This window comes from Agaricus bisporus (assembly GCF_000300575.1).
Source record: "Agaricus bisporus var. bisporus H97 unplaced genomic scaffold AGABI2scaffold_4, whole genome shotgun sequence".
NCBI lineage: Eukaryota > Fungi > Basidiomycota > Agaricomycetes > Agaricales > Agaricaceae > Agaricus > Agaricus bisporus.
This window is the reverse complement of record NW_006267367.1, coordinates 1410655-1436560: the sequence shown is the minus strand read 5'-3', so window position 1 is coordinate 1436560 and position 25906 is coordinate 1410655. Positions and strand designations below refer to the sequence as shown.

General features: G+C 46.9%; 12 protein-coding genes across 12 annotated transcripts; 5 read left to right on the top strand and 7 right to left on the bottom strand.

The window, feature by feature from the left end:
- Nucleotides 1-1160: 1160 nt before the first annotated feature.
- AGABI2DRAFT_117231 (hypothetical protein) lies at nucleotides 1161-1737 on the top strand (the record flags this gene model as incomplete). Its single annotated transcript, XM_006460209.1, has 4 exons — nucleotides 1161-1219; nucleotides 1273-1348; nucleotides 1425-1578; nucleotides 1637-1737. 4 exons carry the CDS (start codon nucleotides 1161-1163, stop codon nucleotides 1735-1737), a joined length of 390 nt encoding a protein of 129 aa, XP_006460272.1.
- A 267-nt stretch (nucleotides 1738-2004) lies between these two features.
- AGABI2DRAFT_117230 (RNA-dependent RNA polymerase) lies at nucleotides 2005-6020 on the bottom strand (the record flags this gene model as incomplete). The annotated part of the gene is made up of 13 exons (XM_006460208.1): nucleotides 2005-2758; nucleotides 2810-3122; nucleotides 3174-3270; nucleotides 3327-3472; nucleotides 3531-4209; nucleotides 4262-4392; nucleotides 4458-4557; nucleotides 4612-5082; nucleotides 5131-5171; nucleotides 5229-5454; nucleotides 5508-5758; nucleotides 5824-5905; nucleotides 5967-6020. The coding sequence occupies 13 exons, from the start codon at nucleotides 6018-6020 to the stop codon at nucleotides 2005-2007; spliced, it is 3345 nt and encodes a 1114-aa protein (XP_006460271.1).
- Nucleotides 6021-6781: 761 nt separating this feature from the next.
- On the bottom strand, nucleotides 6782-9614 carry AGABI2DRAFT_203185 (hypothetical protein). The gene is made up of 2 exons (XM_006460207.1): nucleotides 8472-9614; nucleotides 6782-8366 (listed from the first exon to the last, which is right to left on the bottom strand). Exons 1-2 carry the CDS (start codon nucleotides 9537-9539, stop codon nucleotides 6870-6872), a joined length of 2565 nt encoding a protein of 854 aa, XP_006460270.1. The 5' UTR covers nucleotides 9540-9614; the 3' UTR covers nucleotides 6782-6869.
- Nucleotides 9615-9720: 106 nt separating this feature from the next.
- Nucleotides 9721-12098, bottom strand: AGABI2DRAFT_184760 (hypothetical protein; the record flags this gene model as incomplete). The annotated part of the gene is made up of 9 exons (XM_006460206.1): nucleotides 11878-12098; nucleotides 11706-11823; nucleotides 11541-11650; nucleotides 11046-11491; nucleotides 10893-10998; nucleotides 10702-10840; nucleotides 10441-10645; nucleotides 10268-10390; nucleotides 9721-10213 (listed from the first exon to the last, which is right to left on the bottom strand). The coding sequence occupies exons 1-9, from the start codon at nucleotides 11974-11976 to the stop codon at nucleotides 9721-9723; spliced, it is 1839 nt and encodes a 612-aa protein (XP_006460269.1). The 5' UTR covers nucleotides 11977-12098.
- Nucleotides 12099-12130: 32 nt separating this feature from the next.
- On the top strand, nucleotides 12131-13884 carry AGABI2DRAFT_192021 (hypothetical protein). The gene is made up of 7 exons (XM_006460205.1): nucleotides 12131-12294; nucleotides 12353-12362; nucleotides 12413-12558; nucleotides 12610-12705; nucleotides 12762-12843; nucleotides 12900-13154; nucleotides 13216-13884. The coding sequence occupies exons 1-7, from the start codon at nucleotides 12239-12241 to the stop codon at nucleotides 13531-13533; spliced, it is 963 nt and encodes a 320-aa protein (XP_006460268.1). The 5' UTR covers nucleotides 12131-12238; the 3' UTR covers nucleotides 13534-13884.
- A 1101-nt stretch (nucleotides 13885-14985) lies between these two features.
- AGABI2DRAFT_135510 (hypothetical protein) lies at nucleotides 14986-15347 on the top strand. The gene is made up of 2 exons (XM_006460204.1): nucleotides 14986-15199; nucleotides 15251-15347. Exons 1-2 carry the CDS (start codon nucleotides 15127-15129, stop codon nucleotides 15331-15333), a joined length of 156 nt encoding a protein of 51 aa, XP_006460267.1. The 5' UTR covers nucleotides 14986-15126; the 3' UTR covers nucleotides 15334-15347.
- A 145-nt stretch (nucleotides 15348-15492) lies between these two features.
- AGABI2DRAFT_192019 (hypothetical protein) lies at nucleotides 15493-16657 on the bottom strand. Its single transcript, XM_006460203.1, has 6 exons — nucleotides 16600-16657; nucleotides 16460-16549; nucleotides 16299-16409; nucleotides 16105-16247; nucleotides 15941-16057; nucleotides 15493-15886 (listed from the first exon to the last, which is right to left on the bottom strand). The coding sequence occupies exons 1-6, from the start codon at nucleotides 16622-16624 to the stop codon at nucleotides 15623-15625; spliced, it is 750 nt and encodes a 249-aa protein (XP_006460266.1). The 5' UTR covers nucleotides 16625-16657; the 3' UTR covers nucleotides 15493-15622.
- Nucleotides 16658-16773: 116 nt separating this feature from the next.
- Nucleotides 16774-17714, top strand: AGABI2DRAFT_192018 (hypothetical protein). Its single transcript, XM_006460202.1, has 3 exons — nucleotides 16774-16834; nucleotides 16882-17355; nucleotides 17398-17714. The coding sequence occupies exons 2-3, from the start codon at nucleotides 16889-16891 to the stop codon at nucleotides 17657-17659; spliced, it is 729 nt and encodes a 242-aa protein (XP_006460265.1). The 5' UTR covers nucleotides 16774-16834; nucleotides 16882-16888; the 3' UTR covers nucleotides 17660-17714.
- Nucleotides 17715-18056: 342 nt separating this feature from the next.
- On the bottom strand, nucleotides 18057-19426 carry AGABI2DRAFT_192017 (hypothetical protein). Its single transcript, XM_006460201.1, has 6 exons — nucleotides 19373-19426; nucleotides 19121-19317; nucleotides 18977-19072; nucleotides 18579-18921; nucleotides 18315-18526; nucleotides 18057-18256 (listed from the first exon to the last, which is right to left on the bottom strand). The coding sequence occupies exons 1-6, from the start codon at nucleotides 19410-19412 to the stop codon at nucleotides 18113-18115; spliced, it is 1032 nt and encodes a 343-aa protein (XP_006460264.1). The 5' UTR covers nucleotides 19413-19426; the 3' UTR covers nucleotides 18057-18112.
- A 1524-nt stretch (nucleotides 19427-20950) lies between these two features.
- Nucleotides 20951-22253, bottom strand: AGABI2DRAFT_177885 (hypothetical protein; the record flags this gene model as incomplete). The annotated part of the gene is made up of 6 exons (XM_006460200.1): nucleotides 20951-21088; nucleotides 21147-21358; nucleotides 21411-21753; nucleotides 21808-21903; nucleotides 21961-22157; nucleotides 22214-22253. The coding sequence occupies 6 exons, from the start codon at nucleotides 22251-22253 to the stop codon at nucleotides 20951-20953; spliced, it is 1026 nt and encodes a 341-aa protein (XP_006460263.1).
- Nucleotides 22254-23311: 1058 nt separating this feature from the next.
- On the top strand, nucleotides 23312-24079 carry AGABI2DRAFT_68413 (hypothetical protein; the record flags this gene model as incomplete). Its single annotated transcript, XM_006460199.1, has 3 exons — nucleotides 23312-23383; nucleotides 23439-23855; nucleotides 23909-24079. The coding sequence occupies 3 exons, from the start codon at nucleotides 23312-23314 to the stop codon at nucleotides 24077-24079; spliced, it is 660 nt and encodes a 219-aa protein (XP_006460262.1).
- A 1236-nt stretch (nucleotides 24080-25315) lies between these two features.
- Nucleotides 25316-25762, bottom strand: AGABI2DRAFT_68101 (histone H3; the record flags this gene model as incomplete). Its single annotated transcript, XM_006460198.1, has 3 exons — nucleotides 25316-25412; nucleotides 25468-25601; nucleotides 25658-25762. Coding segments are annotated over 3 exons (336 nt in total), but the record flags the coding sequence as incomplete, so codon positions are not given.
- Between the last annotated feature and the right edge of the window lie 144 nt (nucleotides 25763-25906).

Genomic DNA, 25906 nt, shown 5'->3' with positions numbered 1-25906 from the left:
CAAAGACAAGCATTGCCGTTCATTGACATCACCGTTCATTGTTATCGCTGGTGGTGGCGGATGACCACGCGAGCACGACAGTAGCACGAACAGTCCCACAAAAGAGTTGAACCCTCCCATGACTAGGGGTGGTCCTATCTTTACTCCCACACCCTTACTTTCCGGCGCTCACGGCCTGCTTAACCGTGTGTCTCTTTGCTGATCCGCCACCTGGTACCCTCAACCCAACCTCAATTTCACCGACATCATGACCGCGACAGGACCCCGGAATATCCCTACTAAGGCCGTACACGTTTTCGGACAGGTTTTGGACCCACGGCCGGTAGGCCGGGGCAAAAATAGGCAAAAATCGGTGGCGCGAAAACTGTTTTGGCTCGGAGGCCGGGTCCAGAGAGGGTCAGATCGAGCGGAGGCCGGGTCCGCAAGAGGAGCTTATAGTGTAACAGTTAAGGCCATACTTGTACAGTTTCTACTCCTCCCTTCCCTAGAATTCATACCTGTTCTCATCTCCCAATTGCCTGCTGAACTCTGACCATCAACGTAACGTTGGGCAGCTGCGCAGGTCGTCTTTGATTGGCTTTCTCACGTGCGAGGTCGAGCGACTCACGGTCGTATCGTTCTGAATTGATGCCGTATATGGTAACTCATCGCATCAGAAATGATGGGATCAATTAAAGCTGCTGCTGCCATCGGATAAGCAACAATTTGGCAGCCACTTTTGTGATTGCTGCTCGTAGTCATCGGGTGATGTTAACTTTGCTCAACATTACTAATGACTATATCATTTTCGGCAAATAGTGATACAAGTTATACAGCCAATATCAGCAATGCTGTGAAGGAAATATCTAAGAAGGACACTAGATTAGATATCGAGCTTCTCTACCCGCTGTAAACTCCTACAGATTTTTGGCGATTTTTAGTGATTTTTCCGAGCATTTTCAGAGGCCGTATCCCTGAAATCGGACAGGTTTTTTGAAAATCAGCTCTAGGCCGGGTGCTTTTCCGGACAAAAATCCTTAAATCGGGCTCGGACAGAAAATCACAAAATGGCCGATTTCTGGGTACGGCCTTTATAGGGACTATCCGGGGTCCTACCGCGACTCGCCTCCTGGTACAACGTTGACGCGGCCCCTGGGCTGATGATTGCACCCTTGACCGCTATGCTTGCTACAGCAACATCGCTGGTGAAGTCTCTCGCCTCATCGAGTGTTCATTCTCCGTCAACGGCGAGGTTTTTCCTGTCCCTGAGCCTTTTTGTACTTGCTCTTCTAGGTTTTTAGGCGACATCAAGTCCTCGACAACTCTCATCCTCGCCAACGGTGACTTTTCCTCTCCCGCCGCCTTATCAGTACGGTTACGCCCTCCTGAGGGATATTTCACGCTCTTCTTCATCATTCAGCTTGTCTACGACCTGCTCAGGATAGCTCTTGCTGTATGTCTTATTAGCGCTGCCGTATGATATCTATAAACGAGGATCTACTCAATTCTATCAATACGTCCCCGTATTATTGGAACTCGGGCTCGTATTCACGGAAACTCCGGGCACGGAGCTCTCGTTAAACTTTGTCGGCTATGCCGGTAACCTTCATTTTAGGAGTAGTTTGTTTACGTTCCCTGACTTCGATCCCACTGCCAGCGACACCCAGGGTTCACGCTCTCGCGGCTCAAGGCGCAACCTTCACCCCATTGTTCGTTGTCCGCGGACTCTTCGTTTTGCGTGTCTTTTGCCAGAGGTAGGCTAGAGTTGTGTTCAAGCGCCGAAATCTCTCGACACTGGCACTTACCTATCACCCCGACAGATATATCCTTCGGTTGTTATTATCTGCTCTGTAACGCGGCTTCTTTGTGTCAACCACTGCCGGATTTCTCTTCTCTACTATCCTTGAGGCCCGCAATGCTAGATCTCTCACTGTGGTCGAAAATGTATCATTTTATGGAAACATCGGCTCTTACTAAAAGCGACTCCTAAACGCAAAGCGACTCTGCACAATGTCATTATTGGTGTCATGAGTGGCCGGCTGACCGTGACAACTTGACAGACATGTGGTCATAGAACCTGCGGTCAACAGGTTTCACGTCCTCGCCACACTTTAGAACACAAAGTGATCTGAACGCCACATTCCAAGGAAACCGTGATGGTGAATGAGACTGCTTCCAGTCGAAGACATAGGCGTATGACGCCTTTACTCGTTCCACGTCATTTGCTGACATCAAAAGAAACTTGCTTTGCTCCGGTTTGGAATGAAAGTCCCTTGATACTTTGCGTAGCGCATCTTGACGTTTCCCGATTGGCAAACTAGTAAAGCTAACACCCCCTGAGGCAGCCTCTTTATGGATGCTCTTGTGCTCGTCAAAAATTTCTTTAACATGTTTTTTGATGAGGTCAAGGTCAGCCTCTAGCATGCTAGCCGGTATATCCCCGTTTGGAAGTGTACGCAGATGTTCGACTCTTTGTACCACCTCCTTGTATGGCTCCGTCAGAGCTGAATCTTCTTCATTTGTACAATGTTCAATTTGTTTCTCAACGGACTTCAAACTGTCCTCCTTTAACCCCTGCCCATAGTCCGACAACTTCTCCATGATGAACTTTGGATTTCTCTTGACTTTGAAAGTGTTACCTCTCAACATGAGTTGGGCAGTCGGAGTATACTTCTCCTTCCAACAAAGCTGCCGTGTCTCGTATTTTGCCGCATCAGCTTTCAAGACATCCCTCCGGACAGTTTTGCCAGTCTTTCGACCGTCAAGAATAGTTGTGAACCTATGACATCAGATGAGATAGTGGTAATTCAAAGGAAGAATGGAGACTTACATGTAAGCAAGAAGCTTGGTTTCCTTGGATTTGTACCCATTTGTATACACCGAGACCTCGTGGAAGTTTGAGTATTTACCAACCAAGGTAAAATCCTTCAGCGTTCCAAGGAGATACTTCTGTACTTCGTTAATCTTGTTGTCTTCGGAACAACCTTCAATTTCGGCAAGGAATTCGTGGACTTGCTTGTTCTCGATTTCAAATTTTGAATCTAGATTAAGTGGTGGGTCTGCGAAACTTGGATTGGCATTGACAAAATCTTGCACAAGTTCGGGTTGCCAGATAAGCTTGGCCTTGTCACCATCATAATCCCCTTCAAAGATGAAGTGAATTCCAAGGAAGAGCATAAAATAATTTTACTTACCACCAGCTAGCCAATCAGCTGCTCGACGAGGTCCTTGTACCGATAGTATAATCACGTCCTTGTATTGGTGTAACTCGGGGACATCAATGGCCTTCCACTAAGTGAAATTATCTTAGTCTCTGGTACGAAAAGAAATTTGACGGTTTACTCTACCTTTTGAACATCAGTCGGGAGTCGACATGGATCCCTTGTAATAAGAACATCTCCAGTGATGATATGAGTTTCAGTACCATCCAATGCAGGCAAACTTCTTGAACACTGGAAAAATACTTCATTAGATCCCAAACATCCAGAAGGATCTTGAACCATGTAGAATAAGTATATTTGAATTCTTGATATGGAAATTAGAAAACTTACCAGGGATAATCCAAGCTCCGGCAGAGAAAGGAAGTTCGATCGTGTAATTCTCAACGGCTCGACTGATTGCAGAATGCACAACTTTGTGCATCTTCTCTCGTAAGACCGGACACGTTTTCGGGTGGAAACCAGAATCGAGGAATTCTATGATAGTTTCCTCCAAGGAGGATGGGCATCCACTCACTCGATCCGGAAACCAGTCGGTGGAGTGTTCTAATACATCATCTAGTCCATTGGGCTCCTGTACACCTTCTTTGGTAAGCACGTCTCCCGAAAATCCATTGATGCGGGTAAGTGCCACATCCTCTCGTGCGCGGCGAGACATGATGACAGAGCCAGCGCGCTCATAGCTCACCCACAATGCGAGCAGTGCTTTGAGGCTACCTAGAGTGTTTGGATCATATGCGTCACCCAAGCAGTTTATGAGAGACGCAATGATCCCGTCGATCGATCTTTTCATGAGCTCGCATAGTGATTCGAATTTGACTCCATTCTCATACAGGTTAATGATTACATCTGTCGATATACGAGTTGGCGTCCTGGCATGTGCTGCATGCAATATATCGATGGTTCTATGAGTCGCATCTAAGGGTGATCTGTAATCAATTTTCATGAGTGATGGCCGGAGTTTGATGCTGAGTGATTCGTCTTTGACATCAGGATTTTCGACAAGGAGACCCTAATGAAACATAATCAACGAAGTAACATAGATTCAATTCTTTTTTGTGTACCTTACTCCCTCGTACTCGAACTTGAATGGCGGAAGGACGATTTCCCCAATTATGTAGGACACTTAGCTTTTGAAGAAGGTGCCGTGTAATGTAACCCGCACCATCCGTCATATCGGAGTTCACATTACTACCTAGTGACACGGTACTTAGTTAGACGCCACGGTCTCAATTCTAGGTATAGGTCTAAGAAACGTACGGATATCTTCGATAAAACTGATATTTTTTTCGTCAAGAGTGAAGCCAAGAATTGAAGGTGAGAGGCCTAGGGCGAAACGAGACGCCCATTTGGCCATTGTCTAAAATAGATACGTATCAGAATTTTCAAGGATAATAATGACTGGGTTACTGACTTGACGTTGATTGAGTTCTATTGGGTTATGCCATTGAACAAATTCCATAAAACTGAGACCGGATGATGATAACAAAGGAGAAATGATTTGTTTTCCGACGTCCCAAACCTCGTTGGTTCTGAAATAATATACATGTTGATCTTTGAGGTAAAAAGCACGAAAGATATGTTGACATAAGATTACAGGTTTGCGAAGATAGTCGAGGATGTTGAGATGATGTGCTTGGCCTAATCTGCTGTCCGACATGCTGAGACGTAAAAAGTACTTGCTTCCAAAATGCCGTGAAAAACTGTTGCTTGGTCCCAACTTTGCTGCGTTCAACTCGATTTTTAGGAATTTCTTATTGTCTGGAGATCTTTCGGCGATTAGAGTTGCGAGAAAATGCACCCGGCCTCGTTCCGGGTCCAGTTCCTCAGCGTTTGTACATTGTGACATATATGCTTCTTCTTTATCTAGCTGAGGCCAGGGATCCTATACAATAATGAGTTGATGAATGAATATACGAGGATTAAACCATACTGTTGCTCTTCTTTCGTATTCATTAAATTGAGCAAATGTATCTATATATAGAAAAACGATGAACGGAAGCCATCTGGCGCACTTCAAATTTGACCCACTGTTAGTTCTATCGCTAGAATATAGCTTTCCGATTTTTTTGGCGCCCTCCGAATTAGTTTCCGATTGAAGGTCATCGAGATTGGGAATTGTTATCGGCGCGGGTTCGTCTTCACTTTGCTGAGACCAGCTACTCAGCCCTCTCGAAACACGTCTAGCTAGCTCCCATTGAATACTATATGGTATCCGACGATAGTCAATGAAACGTTGAAGTAGTTGAGGTGGAGACTAAGATCACGTCAAATTTGTGAAACCAAAATACGAAGGAAGATCCTACGTACGAGGTTAACAAATGGTTCCTCTGATTTTTTCGACGGTCGCTCGGGTAGACAAGGACCATCTGTTCGAGCCTTCTTCTTACTTTGTTCTAACTTATCTGGCTCTGGCTCCGTCTCGTCGAGCGAACGCTTGAGTTTTTTATCTTCAAAAATAGGAGGTGATGCAGAAGTAACAGAGCTGGTCGTCACGGTGCCGAGAGACTCTGAGTTAGAAGTTCGAGAACCGTTCGATGAAGAAGTAGCTTTGGCTTCAACTACACCCGAAACAATTGTTTCATTACCAAAATAAAATAAAATCATTTTCTGGAGACTGGCTCACCAGTTTCCGAGTCCAAAATTTCGGCAGCACAAGTCCAAAAATCGGCATCAGTGCCGAATGTCGAATACTCAAGATCACTAGCCTAGAATGACAGATTTGTGGGTTTTTTTTTGTCTCCTTGGGTCCTGTACTCAGAGCCTTACCTGGGATTGGGAATATGCGCCGCTAGATACTCGAGAAATAGGTTCAGGTTTCATGACAGGCGGAAAAAAAAATCTTATTATAACATATGTCAGGCCGTTTGTGTCACACCAGAGAAACAAAAAATCACGTATTCACGTACTAGTGCTTTCGTCTTTATCTCTGTATGTTTCGAATGGACGCGTTTTGATAGGCGAGTGTCGGATTCCTCAATGATTTTAGGTAGTTAGCAATAGCAATGCCGGATAGCGATTTCAATAGTAGGAGGAGAACTGAAATAGGCGCGAGTGATGATATTTTTGTGTTAGATGCCAGTGGTGCGAAGATAGGTAGTAATGTCGCAGGGATAGATTCAGCGTAGATTAAGAGACCAAATATGGCAAACGAAGTTGGGAAACGCTCACGTGAGCGTCGCGTTTGAACTTGCAAGCTCAAGCCTCGGGCATCATTTCTCAGACCGATTACTAGCAAGGTTAAGCAGGGTTTTTAGTAGACTTATTGAGTGTGAAATTCTATAAAATATGAAAGCGGGAAGTGTTTTCTTCCATAAAGAATAAAGACAGGTTGTGCTTAAGAGGCGCTAGCGCAGATAACTATATCATTCTGCAGTATTAGAAATAGAGCGACAGCTTGAAAGGAATGCAATGAGCCAAAGGAACGGCAGAATGGCTGTTTGTACAATATGTACAAATTAATAAATTAGAGGGATGCTTGTAATGGTAGGAAAAGATGGTATAAATCGTCAAAAGTCATAAAGCCAAACGAGATGAATGATTGGTCCATCACCATAACAGAAAACATTGAAGAGAGTGCAGAACGGGAATTACATAGAAGCAGCCATTCCAGATAGTCCGGGGAATTCTAGGAAACCAAAGCAGCATGCAATATATAGAGCGAGTCAAAGTCTATCTCTTTGCCCCATGATTCTTTTTCATGTTTTGGCCAGTAACGGATCTCTTGAACGAGTCATTCGAGCCACGGTTCATTGCAGTTCCCGGAGAACGAGAGTACGGCGAGACTGGCATTGCTGTAGGCAGATTCCCATGTTCCGTGGGTAATGCCGTCCAAGGGCTCGGGAACTGGGTATATTGAGCCACTTGGGGTCGAGGAAGCTGCTGGAAACCTTGAGGTGGCAATTTAGTGCGGTGCGTAGATCCACGGGTGGGAGCAAAGGTAGGTACGCTGGAATTCCGTGAATCCTTTTTCTCAGGCCTCATATGTGACGATTTGCCAGGTGAAGTGCCTGGAGAAGGAGGGGCAGGATATGCATCTGGGGAACGTGACGGATGTTGCCTATACACGTTGACACGCTCGCTGCTTGAGGTTGCGGAGTTGGCATTAAGCGAACCTGAGGAATGAGAACGTCCCGGAGACGAACTCCTCGACTGTCGCGAATGCTGACGCATCATGAAGGGAGCGGAAGGAGGAAGCAAGAGTGAATCATTCATGAGTTCGGGAGACGGTGCGACGCCAGAGATATTATGATGAAGACTCTGATTACTAGCTGACCACACTGGGTAAGAGGCAGCCCGGTCCATGAATGGCATACCAGAGTTGTTGGGAATCGTTGACTGTCGCTTGCTGCGACCGCCATCGGATGAACTGGAGTACATTGAACTGGGTCGCGATTGGTACCCGTGGCCAGAGTTGCTACCGTTCGGTGAGTACCCGACACTGCCACCGCGATGGCCTGAAGACTCGAAAACAGATGGTGATAGATTCGACTCTGAAGCCCCTCTTAGTGAAGCTAAAGAGGATGGGCTGGGTAAAGGTGATGATCTCTTCTTGTCGTGGGAGCGACGCCGTTCTGTATCTCGCAAGGAGGTGGATGATGCGGAGGGTAATAAAAGATGGTTGTCATCCATCTTGAGGCCAGGAATAATTCCCGCTCTTTGAGACTCCCTTCTAGCACGTTGAGCGGTCACCATCTCAGCATATTGTCGTTGCTCCATTTCTTTCTTCTCCTTTTCCCTGGACCATCGCCTTTTCTCCTGTTCGATTCTTTCAGCCTCGATTCTGCGTCTCTCTTGCTCCTGTTGCATCAACCTTCGCCTTTGTTCTGCTCTCAAGAACTTGGCTTTTTCCTCGCGCATTTTCTTTTGGCGCAAAAGATGTAAAGGCTCAACATCCTCCGCATCGTCTTCTGCAAATCGCACGGCTCTCTTTACTATAGGAGCGAGGACCGCGGGTTGAGCTAGTGGAGAAACAGGAGTCGGCTGCGGTGATGAACTTCCACTCGGTAATGAACGGCGGCCTGATGCCGATACTGGCGGGTGCACAGCTGATAGGGGATTTGGAGTCACAGGTGATGAAACTGGCTTAGAATTGTGCTGATTGCGTAAAGGCGACGGCGATAAAGTAAATGAAGCTCGGGGATTGATGGTGGCTAGAGTGGGCTTAGACTAGTTGTTTAGCGAGAGGAGAGACTACTCACCAGGAGGGGAAGTCTTTTCGGCAAGGGGCGGTGATGTCTTGGGTAAGCCTTCCAGAGATGGCTCACATGGAACGCCTTGCGACAACACTGGTTGCGCCAGAGTAAGATCAAAGTCAGGGTCAACGAGAACGTCCAGGGACTCTGGATATTCCAGGGCGGCGACAGCAAGGGCACTTGTGACTGGAATCTGGCAAACGCCATCGTTCGAGGGTAAGAAGACAGAAAAACGATCTTCAAAACATGGGCGGGATATCCAGCGCCTAATTCCCGGGCTAGCCCTAAAAACCAGTGTTGTACTGGGGGGAAGGGATGCTTCGTAATCCGGAAGGGTAGATGCGGTGATAGGAACAGGAGGATTCTTGGAGCCGAACGGCGAAATGATTTCTTCATCGTCAGGAGAGTGTTTTTCGAGTCGTCCAAGTAGTCGCCGCTTGAACATCAGTCGTCGTATATCGGACTTGGTAGAGAGAGCCTGTGGTCGATTACAGGAACGAGGATATAGATAGGTCGGGGAAGGCTGGACAAAGGGAGAGGCGGGTAGGGAGGGAATAAGACTATTTGTTATTAACATTTTCAAGTTTTGTTGAGCCTTGGTCGGGGACGTCGCAAGGGAAGGCTTCGTGGCAGGTGCGACATAGTCAGAATGGGCGAGGAAGATTTTGTGGCCATATTCTTCTTCCAAAGACACTTTTTGAGTGTCGTCAATTTCCCTTACCGAGCGACTCAACACCTGGAAGGTGGACGAGCGCCCAATCCGAGTACGGCGTGGAGGTTCCGAGGCCTTGTACGGGAGTTCAGGGATGCTAGGCGGATCCGATGAAACACGCTTTCCTCCCAGCCAGTCCTTCCAAGACCGCTTCGTAGAGTCTCGGGAGAGCGAGGCCGGTTGATATTCGTCCTCGGCCGCGGGTGCATAGACACTGGCCGAGCGGGTTGATGAACGGTCGCTGCTGGAGCTGAGCTGGGGGGTAGAAGTGATGGAAGAGGGTGAGGGAGCCGGGGGGGAAGAAGTGAAGGGAAGGGTGAGAGGGAGATGAAGAAGCTTATTGTGCGGCGGGGGGCGGGGAGGGGAAGAAGCTGCTTTGGACTTGGAGTCCGACTTGTCACGCTTTGAGGAGAAGACGGCGACGAGACGGCGCATCAGAAGCACATGCGGTGTGGTGGATGAAGAGGGAGTGGCGGGGTAGAAAGCGAGGACAAGGAGCGGCGAGGACTGTGCAGGGCTGAGAAGGCGACACTACAACGCAGCTCGGGAAAGGGGCGAGCCAGACAAAATCAGCTCGCCATCACGTGCACGCGGTATCCCACACTGCCAAATGCCATCAGCCCATCATGATGTCATCTCGCTCGTGTAGATCTCCCGAAACCTTGTCCAGCACTTCGCCTCCCTTCTCTCGCCGCCTCTCCCCCTCCCACCACCGCACAATTCGTTTCTCGTACGCTTCCACCACTTTGCACAGATACCCCTCTTTCACCCCTATGCGCTTGCCTCCCCACCCGACCACCGCCTCATACTCGCTCGCCAGCGTCCCGAACGCATCGCGTGAATTCCATATGGCATAGCTTTCTCCCGGTCGTGCCGCCTTCTCCCCCGTCAGCCCCCTGTCGAGCTTTCCAGCTCGCAATCTAATCTTCGGCAATTCTTCAACCTCAATTGTGGCTTCGCGCCGTGCATCGTGTTCAACCGGAAACAGGTTTCTCGCAATGTCGTCCGCGCTTCCCAACTTACCAGGCTGCTGCTGCTGCCCCAAAAGTGCATGCTGACAGAATCCCAAGTACTCATCAAGCAGCCCGTCGTCCAAGTTACTAATTGTTCTGTCACTTTTTTTTTTAGCTCAGATCTCACGAATGTCTCCATCGAAGACTCACATATCACTTTCTGAACTGAATAGCCTGTCCTTGTCTCTCCCATCGTCTAGATTTTTTAGCAATTCACGCCACTCGTCTATCCTAGGCAGTGCCACGACAGGATCTCCTTCCTCAATCGGAATTCTAGGTAATGATCATGAAAATGATGTCCCCAGCGTGGAGCTAATTTTTACCTTGGTTTCCCATCTAAACCGTAAGCCATCTTGACTACGATAATTATAGTTGCCATCAATGCCACTTCTGGGGGAACATTATCATACTTGTGTCCCTCAGAGTCTTTCGCTTTGACTCGTCTTACGCCTGGCGCAAGCGATGAATGCAATGTCAGAGGCAGCTCCAAGATATAAGCTACCTGCTTTGCTAGAGCATACAGTGTGGCTAAATAAAGTACCCTCGAATCAAAATGATGAGTCCGAACCCTTTAAAGAACGTACGAGTTTGTCCCACGTCCTTCGTTAACCGCCAAAGTAATGGGGCTGCGTTGCATTCGGGAGTAAAGACGCCGTAAGTTGCGTACAGCTTCTTGCTCAACCGTGCTGCTAGTTTGTGCACTGAAAGTATGTTGGGAACGCGCTGCTCGACAACAGGTCAAGGGTCAGACGACCGAGGACTACTTCAAACTTACATGCGGAGATAGCGCCTGACTGTTATGCTTGGTGAGATGAGATGAGACGCTCAAAGGCAGCAATCGGACAGGGTCAAGATATGGAAGCTTGTAAGATGCAACGACCCTACACCATTCATTAACCGTGGTATACGTCTGATTGTCTCAACGAACCTCATGAGATCCTGGTACATGATTGGTATCCGTAGCTGCCAAAATGCGACTACCAACACAGCCAAAGTACTCGCTAGGCTTTCAATGCTGCGAGTAGTCCTCGTCCTTCTCCACCCATCGATCCTCGCTCGGCTAGGGTTGCGAGGGCCATGATTACCTTCTCCTTCTTCCTCTTCTTCTGATGAGCTCGAGATCTCAGAGTTCTCGCGCAAAAGCTCCTCCATTTCGGAATCACCTCCAGAGCTAGATCTATCGTCCTCGTTATTCTCGTCATCAGAAGATCCATTAAGAGGAGGTGAATTCGCTGCTCCGTGAGCCGAACTGTCCTGCAAGTCGATGCTAAATTTATCATCCTTTTTGCCCTCCTGAGTGAAGAGATACGGTTCTGCAGGAGGCGGGTTCGCCAGCAGGGATACGTGAAGACCCCAAATATCTCGGCATATAGTCTAAACCAACATCAGCCCTGTTGAAGTCAAGACCGAGAATGTAACGTACCTCGAACTCCGGAGGTAAACTCCAAAGTTTCGTGATGACCTCCACTTGCATTCGCAATATCAACTGTTGGCAGAGAAAATAATGATAACGCCCTCTAGCCCCATGGTATACTGCAAGCAAAACGTATCATCTCCACAAAATGAAATTTATTACAGGGGAACATACATTGTGGATCGGCTTTACTACCTCGTTCCTTCTTCTCCTTGGTATTTTTCAACTTGCGTTTGTTAGTCATATGTGGACCAGCGTAATCATCAGCCTCATTCGTCTCACTCCTGTAATTCTGGAAAATGATGTGAAATGGTATTTCGTAAATAAACGAAACAGTCCGTTGTACCTGTAAGACATGCCCTTCACTGCAAGCGATCAAACCGCCCAGAGGTTCTTTGTGCCATTGCCTGGACCCACAAGTTGGACACCGTCTTCTCGGAGCCATAGCCTCAGATGAGATGCCAAGTCGTTATCACAGTTCCACAGCCAGAGATTTTTCCAGATAAGATGTATATATCAAAAGAAACCGAGAAACGAAATGATGACACAGCGAGGCAGTCGTGCGCAGGACGCGAAATATGATGGTTACCCACGGTCTCGATCAATCAAACTAACTCCGTCAAGGCACGTTCATCGCCAGCCAGTCGCCAGCAGCAGTTCCTTTCAACCTCACACTGACGCTGTGTTGAGCTCGGCGCTCTCATAAAATGAGGCTTTATCTCCTCTTCACCATCTTCGCTGTTCTGGTAGCAGCCGTATTTGCGTACGTGGCCACAAACATTTTACTTTCTATGACGTGTTGCTAATTGTTTTTTTTCCAGATGGGAAAAGGTCATCACATTTCTACTGTTTTATCATCGAGACTTAATGACAGTATTCAGGAAGATCATGAAATTTTCGACCTTGTTAGTGCTTTAGAAGCGTCGGAAGGCAAGGGTACAACGTTCTATTCCCTCCTCGACGTACCACCCACGGCGTCAACGTCACAAATTGCAAAGGCCTACCGCAGACTCAGTGTAAAAATACAGTAAGCCCCTTGATGTTTCTTCGTCATCAAATCACTAAATGAATCTTGCAGTCCAGACAAGAATCCTGGAGTCAAAAATGCTCATGAACGTTTTGCACGTCTCGGTGTCATCGCCAATATTCTGAGGAACAAAGCAAGTAGAAAAAGGTATGTGCCAACGGGCTCTTTCTGGGTAATCCATTCCTCATCACGAGTTTTCTCAGATATGACTTCTTCTATAAGAATGGTGTCCCCAGGTGGCGGGGTACTGGCTATTATTATTCTCGTTTCCGGCCTGGACTTGGAGTGAGTTTTACGCGTCTTCACATCAACCGTTCCCAGCAACTCAACTTTGTAACTAGACCGTACTTGTGTTCCTCATTATGGTCACTTCGGGGTTACAACTTCTGATTCAAAGGATAAATTACAAGAAAGACCTTGCAAGAATTGAACTTATCACGAGGCGAGCAAAGCGGGCTGCATGGGGACCTAAATTGGTTCCTTTAGCAGGACAACGAAAAGTCCGTGTCAGTCTCGGCCAAGAATATGATGAAGATGGTTTCGTAGACAATAGCAGGTCAATTGAAATGGTAGTCGAGGGTCAAGATGTGTACATCGTAAGTCCTACCCTTGGTCTCTTTCGTGACTCTAGCGTTCTGAAGAAATAATACATTCTAGTTTGACGATGACGGCGAGTTGCAACCCATTGACAATTCAACGGCTACTCCACCCTCCTTTGGAAATACATGGTTCATTGTCCTGGTGAAAAGTGTTTATCGTAAACTCACTTCAAAGGAAAAATCGGACGACGTTATCCAACCCCCTGATGTGGACACATCCACAGGATTCGACGTATCTGATTCTTCAGACGAGACTTCAGACACGACAGGGAGCGGCACCAATACACCTAAAGAGAGCACGGAGAAGGTGAACAAGCGCATGGTGCCAGTCGAAAAAGCTGGAGGGAAGAGGAGAAAGGTGAACAAGAGACGATAGACTTTGTTAACTTATTCAGTATCAGCATGCCTTGTTTGTTATTATTCTCTCCAGCTCAGGCAATTCTCAATTTACACAACTTGTACGCCAGTGACATTTTGACACTGAGTCAAAGAGTCTTTCACAGTCGTCCATAACTTTGCATATAGTTCTGCCTTAGAACGCAATAAACTTCCTTCCACCTCGACCAGTATCCTATCCGCTTCCCGTTTGACACCCTTCAAATAATTGCTAACTTGTTTCTCAATTTCTTCGTCAATAGCTCTGGATGACACAACTTGGGCCATCTGGTGTTCTAACTTGCACAAGCGGCGCAGTTGTTGTTCGCGTGACGCTCGACTAGCAGCACTAGACATCCGGCTTTTTAACTCCCTGAACTATAGGATGGTAGTAAGCTATTTCGCTAGTCGCGTTTCTACACAGACATACTTGTTCCCATTGGAGTGTCTGCTGTGATTTGGGATCTTGCCGAAGTTCACCTTCTTCCAATGACCATGCGGGTTCATAGGTAGAATTTCGTTTTCTGACTATGTCTCTCGTACCTCCCTGAAGTTTGGAAACTACTCGTCGCTGGCCATGAAAAGAGAGGTCATACTGAGTCCACTCCTCGTGTAAATTGTCGGCGCGTCGCTTCGGAAAGTGCCCCAAAGTCGAGATGGTACCCGCTCTTTCTCGGCCTAGTGAAAGTCGACCCAATTTCCGAAAAACAGCCCGATGCATTGCTTGATTTAGCAGCCGTCTCACTTTCTGGTAGATGAATCCCTTGTCAGCTTAGTAGCAACTTGTAAGGCGTAAGTTACTGAACAATCCGTAAGTCTCTTTCAAATTGCTCCTCGGCAGAGCACCTGAACTGGTGTCAGAATCTAATGAAACAGAACGAGAATGAGATGGACGAACGGATTGCGATTGGAGATGAGGCAATTTTCAGTGGTCATGAGGAGCTGGAAAGTAGGAAATGCTCGAACAAGATGGAACCACACTTTATTTTACGTACGATAGGCTCGTTAGATTTGCTCTGGAAAGACAGGGCAATTACTAATTTGCATTGAACGAATTTATCACAGAGAAAGAGCAGGAGGTAGTCTCCTTCCAGCAACGGCTAGAAAGATAGATAATATTGAACGGCTACTGTGGGTGGCCGATTCAGAAATTTCGACAGACACCTCTACAGTGTTCGAGCATCCGAAATTCGAAATTTGTACTGCTGCAATCAGGAAGCATCCCACACTCCAACAAGCTAAGACACGTAGAGTTCCTGGTTGCTCATGGAATTCGAAGCCGGCACTTGAAGCTTTAAGACTGCGAGCCAAAGTTTGTAATACGTAAGTTGACGACACTGTAGCACTTGGCCGTTTCGACATGCCTCGGACCTGCTTGAGACCAGCCTTCAGGTAAAGCATGAATTAGAAGCCGCCAAGGAACAACAGTTTTCTTCAATAAAAGAAAACTCACATCATATTAAAGGTGTATCCCTTCGTCGTCTTCGGGTCCGGTGTGTCTATCTGTATCTGTAGCCTGAGTTTGTATTGAACTGTCTCTCTGCTCTGTGATAGGTTCTTCGCTCCCTGTCGGAGACGTGCGTGAGGCATCATAATGTCGACCATCTCCAACTCCTTTCTCCGCCAAGGCCATCCTGAGGATGGTTATGCGTTCAGTCTGCGAGCCACTGCACGAAAGATGGAGCTCAGGTTGAATTGGACAGACGGTAAAGATTTACATTACAACTTCGTTCTCTTCAAGTGCTTTTTGGACCTCAGGATCGGCTGTTCCTGGAGCTTCTTGGGACTGGAATTCCCGTAGCAGGGTCTGTGTTTCTCGCAAATGTTTTAGAGAATTCTGAAGTCTGGCAATTTCTGGATATGATGGAATAGGCTCTAGAAAGTTTGGAACAGTTGACACTTACCATCTACGATGACGGAGACATCGAGACCAATTGCTTCATTTAGAGTGAATGGCTGAGCATAGCGGGGGATGAATTCCATGATGAGTGTCTATGCCAATTACTACAACGTCATATCAGAGTCGTTTCTATATCCAGAATTCTATTCCGAAAAAGGACTGTGGTTATCGTATAGAATGTGAGAAATCTTCAGTGCCGGAAAATCTCTGACCAGATCTCGCGTAGCTGCATCAAGTTGCTGACCTCGACAATACTGTTGCTATTAGCCTTGGTTGGGTCCAGTGGCTCGTCTCCAATCTGTTTCGTAATACCTCCTTCCATTGATTCCAGTCCTTTCTCGCAAAAGTGAACGCATTTACCCCACCCTTGAGCAAGCGCACCATCGATATTTCCGCGATTGTCATCCACGAAGTAACATTTGGACGGATCGGTGACATTTGCTTGTTTCATAGCCTGAGTGCTCTGCGTAAGACGACACTTTGATAGCCAATTTGACCAAGGACGCACCATCTTATAATATGCCGCTTCTGGTTTACAGGAAAACTCGGGAATGGTATAGTCACAAAAAACGAGTCCATCTACCAAATCATTGAGCTTGAGTATGTTGAGCACCCTTTCCGCATGCTGAAAGACAAATAAGCAGAAGACCGAATCGATTTTAGACCACGTACAGGCTTGTACGCATTTGTTAAAGCCCAGACGCGAGCCTTACTACGATCAATGTCCTCGAATAATTTACGCAAAGCAGGGTCATATGAGATCATTTGTTCCAAGGGTAGAGAACCATCGCATTTGCGGTCAAAATCGAGGACATCTGGAGTGCGGGTCAGTATGTATGTCGCAATGCCCATTGCAGCAGCGTTACCGACGTCGTGATAACGCTTGAGTCCACGGAGGGCCAATCCATATTGCGAGTAATATCGATGGTGCAGTGTTGATGCTTCCTCATGGCTTAAACCTAGGCTGACAAAATAATCTGCGACATGAATGGCATGCTAGGGACTGAAATAACGGAGCGGATCCTACTATGAATTCGCTCCCCCATAGCCTGGGAGATCTTGGAACTTGCAGAATAGAGGGTGTTGTCAATGTCAAACCAGACGATGACGCGGTCATCTGGACTATTGTAAGCGTTCAAATATCTGTATAGGTTGACCTGCACGCACCCGCATTTGAGGCGTCATCAGCCATGATAGGGGTTGATCAGATACCCGTGGAATGCATGACATCAACTTGATCAAGTTATCAAGTTAACAATCTAATCATAAAAGCATGTGATCACATCTTATCTATGTGCTCGGCATTTTGCGGATTAACTGTGTAGCTCTCCAGCCACCAGGACTCCTTCATTCAGACTTAGCACCGTATATCGGCATCAGCCTCGTCGACGTCAAGAACAAGGTATGTCGCTCATAAACGTCGTCCAGGCACCTCTTAATTCTGTTTAGATTACAGATGGCCAGGAGCAAGGAACTCGTTCCCGGCGTTGGACGCCTCTCTCGCTCGCAGGTCTTCACCAAGCGTGGTCTCTACAAGGGCATCAAAAAATCCGACAAGCCCGCTGGTGAGGAGCCCGCAGCCACTAAGGAGAAAGCTGTCGGTGGTGCCAAAAACGGCGAGAAACGTGTCATTCCTACCGTCAAAGCACCGCGCTACTACCCTACCGAAGATGTTCGCCAACCCAAGAAGAGCCGCAAGTCTCACAACCCCCCCGGCCTCCGTTCCTCCATCACTCCTGGCACCGTATTGATTCTGTTAGCGGGTCGTTTCCGGGGGAAAAGAGTTGTGTTTTTGAAGCAGCTAGAGAGTGGATTGCTGTTGGTGACAGGCCCTTACAAGGCGAATGGAGTTCCCCTTAGACGGGTTAACCAGGCATACGTTATTGCCACCTCCACCAAACTAGAGCTGCCAGGCTTTACGGTATGTCAGTTTTCTACTTTTGGAACGCAATACTATAACCGCAACGAACACCAGGTCGACGAAAAAATCAATGATGCCTACTTTGCCAAGACCTCCACCAAAGGTGCTCGCTCAGCCGAGGAAGAGTTTTTTGAGGACGGCAAACCTAAGGCCAAGGAGACGTTCCCCGCCACCAAAGCCGCTGACCAGAAACAAGTTGACAGCGCCATCCTTGATGCCGTGAAGAAGACACCAGACCTTGTAAAATATCTAAAATCGACCTGGGGTCTTTCGAAAGGGCAGTACCCCCATCAACTAATGTTCTGATTTTCGACGTTTATGAAGGAGTGGTCGGGGGTTAGAGGGGCTGAGATTTCGGCAGTAGGAAGTTCGGCAGTAGGAAGTATGCTATGATGTTCATCTTCGCAAGCGATTTTTCCTTGTATGCAACAATTAGCGCATGATATTCTCTTGCTTTCCTCCATGTGCAACGCAACTCAATCAATCCGAAGCGTCGAGCGGAATCGCGCCAAGTGCCATATACCATATTTCTCAACGAGCTTGCATGTACATATCTATGGTTCCACTGAATAGCAATATCCAATGAGTATCGGAGATCGCGCATACGATATAAGAAGTTTCAGTTCAACTTTGTTACGGTGCAATAACAATTCAGGATGGAGAAGCTGAATTAATCTGGTGCTGCATAGAGAAACTTCTTTTCTTTATATCTACAGTGGCATTGGCATTCAAGGCTACAGATACATCGGGGCCGACATGTTACAAATGCTTTGATTTGGCAATCTCCTCTACTTCAGGCCCGATGCTCGCTAAAAAGTCCTGAGTTGTTTTCTTCGGTTTCCATCCGATGGATCTAGAATGATTGGCCAACCCCCTCGAGTTTGTGCCCAAGTAATTTAAACCCTATGGAGACGTCAGGTTCGACCCGCCCTCAATGAGCCCAAGAATGATCAAAACTCACTCCGAAATACTTGTTCACTTCTTCCTGGGTGTATGTGGAGGGCACTTCGGTGGTCGCCTTTCCAAGGGCAACTAGTGCACGGCCGATCTCTTTGCTAACATCATAGAGAGTGTGCTCTCCATTCAACAGAATATAAAAACCGTCGCGGCCATGACCAACGGCGTCGGGGTTGGCTTTGATTGCGTTAAAGAGCTCGATATAGAAATCGGCGGCTAATTTCCAAATAAATGAACGGACTCGGACCAAAGGAGTCAGTGAGCTGACCTTCATCAATATGAACGTTTGGCCAGATGTTCAATCCCTTACCGATCATCCCAGCCTGTCCTCTGTCAAGCGAGGTCTTGATGAGGGCAGGTACTTGAACAGAATGCTTATTAGCGAGACCGGCATCTACGAACTTTCCAGAGGCCATTCCATATATTGTACTGGGAAGCACGAAGTAAGCGCGAACATAACCCTCCTTATCGGCTTGAAGGATCTCAAGGTCTACGTCACGATGGGGTGCAGTTGGTGGCAGTTGCTCTATCTGGTCGGGATCTGCATCGTTCCAGATGACATCAGTGGTACGAAGGCCCGCAGCATCATCAATTAAGACGCCGGTTCCGGACTAGAAAGTTGAGTTGAAGTTAGCTAGCTCTAAGTAGATATGCACGAAGACTCACGGTGTGAATAAAGGTCGAAGGTTTCCCAGTTTTTTGGAACCCTCTTTTGAAGCCGCGAAGCATACTTTTGGTGAGTCCAAGATCATCTGCATTTCCCTGAAGCACGTATGTTTAATGAATCTAATCCAAGATTTTCTGACATACTGCGTCTACGACAACGTCTGCAGCGGCAGTCAAATCCTCGACGAGCTGAGCATCATCAAAAGAACCGACAGTAGCATTTATGCCGAATGGCTTGAACTTTTCCGCTTTCCGAGGGTCTCTTACAAGGGCTGTAAACTCAAAGTTACTGGCGTCCGGATGATCGAGGAAACGCTCTAGAACGGAGCTGCCGATATAGCCTGAAGATGATGGTCTGAGATGAACTCATGCAAAGAAATGTGGATTTAAGCTGACCAGTAGCACCGACGAAAAAGAATTTGAGGGTAGGAGACATAGAGTGGGGTGCGAGGTGGAGTGCAGCGACATCTTATGTGAGTTGCACTTAAGTATAGGCTGGCACAAGGATATGAGGTTTCAAGCTTTGTCATCCTGCTTCTTTTTCCATCGCTTAGGGGGGGATTACATATGACAAGACTCAAGAGCATGAGAATGGAAAGGAGGTTTACGCCCATGAGATTCAGGAACTGAAGTTGATGATTATTCATCCTCTTGGTGATCTGAATTGGCGTTTAGCCCCTGGTTCATGGTTGGGTATCGGAGACCTCTCACTCTTCAGAAGCTCGCGGCTCATCTTCCCCTCCAGCTCGCACCTTTTACTCTCACTTTTTATCCGACATTCTTGGTACGGTATTGATCACTGGCTCTCGATTTTACTTGCTCGGCATAGTCTTGCAACGGTTCCGGCTCTTCCATCCATCGATCATGTGCTTCCTCTCGCATTGGGATCGCGGCCGTAGATATTCGTGTTATAACTTATCAAACGTCTCATCCCAGCTACGCGCCATCACGTCATCACCCTATTCTTGCTACAGTGACTTCCTTTTGACCTCAGATGTTCCGTCTATCCCACAAGTTCACCATCCGGTGCAATACACCCCACGTTATCGTGCTCTCTCCTTCTCCCCCCAGACGAACCGCATACAATTTTTTGCCCCCAAGTTGATGAACAACTAAAATTAAGTACCGAACGTATCGCGTACTCTCTCACTCATGATACTGAGTTCGAAAACATCTATACGAAATCCTCCGATGTCATCCTGAATTGCGTCCAACAACACTTTGTCCATGACTCGCCTTCTGAAGCTACACTCCAAGCTGACCAACCCAAACATTCGTCGTATCCTAACTAACGGCATCGGGTGAACCGTTTACTTTGGCTATTCATAGAAACTTTCTTTTCTCTCGAGGAACCTTGGCCGAAGGCTACATAATGCCCTACAATAACGATCCCAACTCAATGTTTGAAGGTTTCTTAAAACCATTCGTCGCGCTCTTTCGCGGCTTCTTTGCGCTGAAGAACAGGTCGAGCTTCAGCCACACGACAACTACCACGTCGCATAATAGACCTCATTACGTCTAATTTCTGATACAAATTCTCTGCCAGTCAATCCATCTACTCGCGAACCTTCTCCACAGCTACCTCTACCCTCTCGACCAACTCATCGTCCTCCTCCACAGTGTTATCGTTGTGATTGAAAATGATATGTGCCCTAAGTCATGCATTACTTACACTGGTCCTTCTGCTGATCTTGCTCATTGGCCGACCTGTAACGCAAGACTCGACTTTGCCCAGAGACTCACCAAACTCACCACAGCAATTTATACCATACTACGTGGCCCTCTGCGTCAGGCACATACGATATAAGCGCTTGTAACTCAACCTGTTACGATACAATGATAATTCTCCGGGACGACGGAGCAAAGTAATTCTTTATTCAAATTGATGCGATCCCTAATACTGCATGGAGAAGCTCCTTTTCTCTATATCTACCACGGCATCAACTCCCAAGGCGACACATCGGGGCAGACATGTTACAAATGCTTGAGAATCTCCTCTACTTCAGGCTTAATGCTCGCCATAAGATCTTGGGTTGTTTTCTTCGGTTTCCACCCGATGGATTTCGAGTGATTGGCCAAACCCCTCGAGTTTGTGCCCAAGAAATTAGATCCCTATGAAAACGTCAAGTTCAACCTGTCCTCAACGAGCCCAAGAATGATAAAAACTCACTCCAAAATACTTATTCACTTCTTCTTGGGTGTATGTGGAAGGCACTTCGGTGGTTACCTTGCCGAGCGCAACTAGTGCGCGGCCGATCTCTTTGCCAACATCGTAGAGACTGTGTTCTCCATTCAACAGAAAATAGAACCCATCACGGCCATGACCAACGGAGTCAGGGTTGGCTTTGATTGCGTTATAAAGGTCGATATAGAAATCGGCGGCTAATTTCCAAATAAATGAACGGACTCGGACCAAGGGAGTTAGTGAGCTGACCTTCATCAATATGAACGTTTGGCCAGATGTTCAATCCCTTACCGATCATCCCAGCCTGTCCTCTGTCAAGCGAGGTCTTGATGAGGGCAGGTACCTGAATAGAATGCTTATTAGCGAGACCGGCATCTACGAACTTTCCAGAGGCAATTCCATATATTGTGCCGGGAGTCACGAAGTAAGCGCGAACGTAACCCTCCTTATCGGCCCGGATGATCTCCAATTCTACGTCGATATGGGGTGCAGTTGGTGGCAGTTGCTCTATCTGGTCAGGATCGGCATCGTTCCAGACGACATCAGAAGAATGAAGACCCGTTGCATCATCGGCTATGATGATGGTTCCGGACTGGAGAGTTGAGTAGGAACGGCTAGCCCCAAATAGATATCCACGAAGACTTACGGTGTGAATAAAAATTGAAGGTTTTCCTGTTTCTTGGAACTTTCTTTGGAAGCCGCGAAGTGTACTTTTGGCAAGTCCGAGATTATCTGAGCCTCCCTGAAGCATGGGTTTTTAAGACTACCTTATAAACGAATGAATATTATTCTAACTAACCATGTCAACCACGATGTCCGCAGCGGCAGTCAAGTCCTCGACGAGCTTAGCATCATCAAAAGAACCGACAACGGCGTTTACGCCGAATTGCTTCAATTTTTCCGCTTTCCGAGGGTCTCTAACAAGGGCAGTAAATTCGAAATTATTGGCCTCCGGATGATCAAGGAAGCGCTCTAGAACAGAGCTGCCGACGTAGCCTGAGGATGATTAGTCTGAGACGAACTATTGCAAAGAAATGTGAATTTGAGCTGACCAGTAGCACCGATGAAAAAGAATTTGAGGGTAGAAGACATAGAGTGAATACGAAGTGAACTCGACGATTTGTTGTGAGTAAAGTTCTATAGGTGGACTGCATTTATAGGCCCAAGAATACGAGATTCCCGGAAGTTTGTCATCCCAGCGCTGCAGCATCGGGATTCCTAAGAAAGATCTCTATACTCCGTGAGTACGTTGGGATAAATTAGGATTAAGTATGCAGCATGGATGGTCGGCGAGTGGTTGGATGACCGAGGAAGGGTCAATGACCTTTCCCAACTGAAGTACTAAGTTAAGTTAGTCCACTTACCAGTATTTTAATTTGGACACGAAAACCTCTGACTTGAGCATTTAAAATGCAGAAGATAGGGCTGGTCACCGCAGTGAGACCTGCGAATTTAGTGATTCAAAACCCGCGTCAACGACGCCGGTATGCCTTTTTTTTTCCCTGCTTTGACCGCTGATTCGCAAATCGTCTGCATGAGATGATTAGGACGAGGAGTGGCAAGAATGTACGTCAATTTTTAGGGCGACGTTGGTAATATTAAATCACTAAATGCCCAGTAGATGTACTTCTGAATGACTAAGTCAATCACTCTGCGTAATCAGTGAATTATTCGAAGTGTCCATCGCTGGTACGCAAGCAGCGGTGATAAAATTAGATCAAGCGGGACTGACGACGGATCACTCGCTCAAACCGGCACCGCAGCAAATGCTTGTTCTGCGCGGTCATGCCTTGCTGGCGCGTGGTTGCCCAACGCCACTTCATGCTCGCTCTCTCCCACGACATACTCAGAGGCGTTTTTTTTGGTCTGAGCTATACGATGGTCTGACGCCCGCCGCAAACGAATTTCTGGACCTGGCGATTGCCCTTCCCTATCCTCCGACTTGGTCTGCTTATGCGTCTACCATTATCCTGACAACTGTACTCCTGCGTCTAACCTTTCTTCCGTCTGTGATATGGGTACGAACATCTAAACATCTTCTAATCCTTACTCACTCGGTCCAGAGTCGTAGAAAAGTCGTCAAAATGGAACAAGTACAGAAGGACGTCGAACAGATGTTGCCAGTTATCCAGCGTCAAGAAATGCAAGCCATGGCGAAGGAGGGTGTTCGTGGGGAGAAACAACACCTCATTGAAAAACATGTTGAACGTGTCAATGCAACTGTACGACCCAGCACTTTTTCCCACTACGTGCAACCTCATTAAAGCACGTTCTCAGATGACCAAAAAATTCAACGAACTCATAAAAGAGCGCAAGTGTGATCCAAAATGGACAATACCAATATCTGCACTTCTCCAAGCACCTCCTTATATCGCATTCTCTATGATCCTTTCTCGGGTTGCAGCTGACCCTCTCACGCCTTTCCGCTCGGAATCATTCCTCACCCTTACTTCCCTAGCGCACCCTGATCCAACAATGGCACTCCCTATTGTTCTCGGTATCATCAGCATGGCGAATGTGGACACGAGAAGCTGGTGGATGACTGCTGCGGAGCAAGAGAGGGAGAAGAAATATCATCAGTGGAAAGCAGAAAAGGCCGAAAAAAAAGGAAAACCTTATGTCCAGTCACCTCTCAAGAGTATTTTGAGGGGCTTGTCGATTGCAAGGATTGGACTTGCTATGCTTGTGCCCGGAGTGCGTCGTGTTTCATCTCATCTATTCGTCAATGCTTGACTCGCTTTATATAGGGAGTTCAATTATACTGGGTCGCATCAGCAGGGTTTGGACTGGTACAGACCATATTCTTTGACTTCGCCGATAGCCGCCGGAGAAAACGTCTGGCAACCAAGGAAGCTTTGATAAAGAAAGTCGACGACCCGTCGGCGAAACTTCTCATCAGGCAGACAAAAAAGAAATAATGTGAGTATGGTTTATTGGCAATTGCGGAATGAAAAAACAAGTGGTTGGAGGGAGCTCGACCAACGAATGGCATTCGAGCATCCAGTGAATTTTCTTGATCTAATATGACCGCAAAGCCTTCCAAATACTCGTTGTTGAATACAGCGTTCTGACTTTCTTTGAAACTTTACAGTCTACTCAGTTTCTAAATCACACACTATAGGTTCGCTGCATAATACAATCCCATTTACTTTATTTTACATGCGGGCACTCGTTCGCGTCCAGCGTGAACTCTCGTAGGACAGGGAAAAACCGTCATAAAGAAATTCATCGCAATACAGTCGAACGAAGACGGGTGAACCGCTCTAGCAGACGCGTCGAACATTACAGGATAGATATCTTCCTGTTCGACTAGTTCTATCGCCTTCGCTGCTCAATCCTTACGAGCTGGGGGTTGAAAAGGAAGAAGAATGTACCAGCCATTTCTTCAGTTTCATGAGTAGTGTGAAGAGGTCTTAATGCAGTTTACGCCTCACACCCTGGAAGCTAAATGAGGGTACTGTTAGCTAGTCTCTCAAAATGTGTTTTCGATCTCAACCGCCAGTCTGTACAGGAAATAACAAATCTGTTGTCCATTGAGACATCACCCGGTGCGTAATCGAATGAAGTCAGATACGAACACTCGGGAGTTTTGGACGTGGCTTACTGTGATGGTCTGACCCTTGGCCATGCGAGGTACATCCGCGTTGGACTTGACGTTGCTTGCTCATGGCGCGCTGTGGAACTACAATATCCCAAATTCATCATCCAAACCCTGATGTGTCGGGGGATATCTTGCTGGCTCCATTCCTTGCATCAGTGCGGCGATAGAATACGTCTGAATTACATCGAACAATGTGTACACAGCTGCTTGGGTATAGTCATTGATAAATCACCATTTCTAACATGATAATTGCATTCATTGCCTGATATACAAACGGTACTGTTCAACATTGACGACTGCTCAGAAAGAAAGGGAGAGAGATAAAATAAAAACTCCAATACAATACTATAGATCTGCAACTTTTTTAAAAACGCGTAAGCTCGAGCCTCGGGAGAATTAAAGACAAGGCAAGAAGCGAGTAGGGTACTTTGACAAAGTACACGAAACCACCCAAAAGAAGAAGAAGAAAAAAGAATCGTGGTAACAACCGCAACCACGGAATAAAAATCAAGCACAGATGAATTCGCCTGGCCATAAGGGGAGACATCTTAGTTTAAGCTAAGCCTCCCCAAGGACCACGAATTCGACGAGCGAGTTGTATGTCTCTAGGCATTATAGTGACGCGCTTAGCGTGTATTGCACATAAATTCCTAATGAGAAAAGCCTCAGTCGAGACAAAGGAATTCATGGGGTGTATAAACTCACGCGTCTTCGAATAGATGAACTAGAAAAGCCTCCGCCGCCTCCTGTAATGCCAACAATGCAGAACTTTGCCACCGTAATCCGGATTCACCATATTCATTTAAATCCGTCGTCATATCTTCTGCAATTTCCTTCACCTACACATGCATAAATTACACAAACATAAGGATTTAATAATAATAAAAAAACGCACCAAACGTGAAAACGGTAGTTTTCGAAGTAACAAATCTGTACTCTTCTGATACTTTCGAATTTCACGTAAAGCGACCACACCAGGTCTGAACCGATGTTTCTTCTTCACTATAATAATAACAACGATAATAAAACGACGACTTGAATCTCAGTAAAACAATGTTCTATATTCCAGAGAGTGCACCAGGACAGAAAGGGTAGGGGAAATGATAAAAACGCACCTGGTTCATGTTGTCCAGCACCAGCACCT

Bases quoted from the DNA above. Each gene is read 5' to 3' on its own strand.
- AGABI2DRAFT_192021 (XM_006460205.1), top strand. From the start codon at position 12,239: ATGAGGCTTTATCTCCTCTTCACCATCTTCGCTGTTCTGGTAGCAGCC. The intron at 12,559-12,609 runs GTAAGCCCCTTG...TGAATCTTGCAG, and splicing joins AGACTCAGTGTAAAAATACA to TCCAGACAAGAATCCTGGAG. The intron at 12,706-12,761 runs GTATGTGCCAAC...GAGTTTTCTCAG, and splicing joins AACAAAGCAAGTAGAAAAAG to ATATGACTTCTTCTATAAGA.
- AGABI2DRAFT_135510 (XM_006460204.1), top strand. From the start codon at position 15,127: ATGTCGACCATCTCCAACTCCTTTCTCCGCCAAGGCCATCCTGAGGAT. The intron at 15,200-15,250 runs CTGCACGAAAGA...GTAAAGATTTAC, and splicing joins TGCGTTCAGTCTGCGAGCCA to ATTACAACTTCGTTCTCTTC.
- AGABI2DRAFT_203185 (XM_006460207.1), bottom strand. From the start codon at position 9,539: ATGCGCCGTCTCGTCGCCGTCTTCTCCTCAAAGCGTGACAAGTCGGAC. The intron at 8,367-8,471 runs GTTCCATGTGAG...CTAAACAACTAG, and splicing joins AACCAGTGTTGTCGCAAGGC to TCTAAGCCCACTCTAGCCAC.
- AGABI2DRAFT_192019 (XM_006460203.1), bottom strand. From the start codon at position 16,624: ATGGCTGATGACGCCTCAAATGCGG. The intron at 16,550-16,599 runs GTGCGTGCAGGT...ACAATAGTCCAG, and splicing joins TGATGACGCCTCAAATGCGG to ATGACCGCGTCATCGTCTGG. The intron at 16,248-16,298 runs GTAACGCTGCTG...CCCGCACTCCAG, and splicing joins CAAGCGTTATCACGACGTCG to ATGTCCTCGATTTTGACCGC.
- AGABI2DRAFT_192017 (XM_006460201.1), bottom strand. From the start codon at position 19,412: ATGTCTCCTACCCTCAAATTCTTTTTCGTCGGTGCTACTG. The intron at 18,922-18,976 runs GTGAGTCTTCGT...TCAACTTTCTAG, and splicing joins CTTCGACCTTTATTCACACC to TCCGGAACCGGCGTCTTAAT. The intron at 18,527-18,578 runs GTCAGCTCACTG...TTTGGAAATTAG, and splicing joins AAACGTTCATATTGATGAAG to CCGCCGATTTCTATATCGAG.
- AGABI2DRAFT_192018 (XM_006460202.1), top strand. From the start codon at position 16,889: ATGGCCAGGAGCAAGGAACTCGTTCCCGGCGTTGGACGCCTCTCTCGC. The intron at 17,356-17,397 runs ATGTCAGTTTTC...CTATAACCGCAA, and splicing joins GAGCTGCCAGGCTTTACGGT to CGAACACCAGGTCGACGAAA.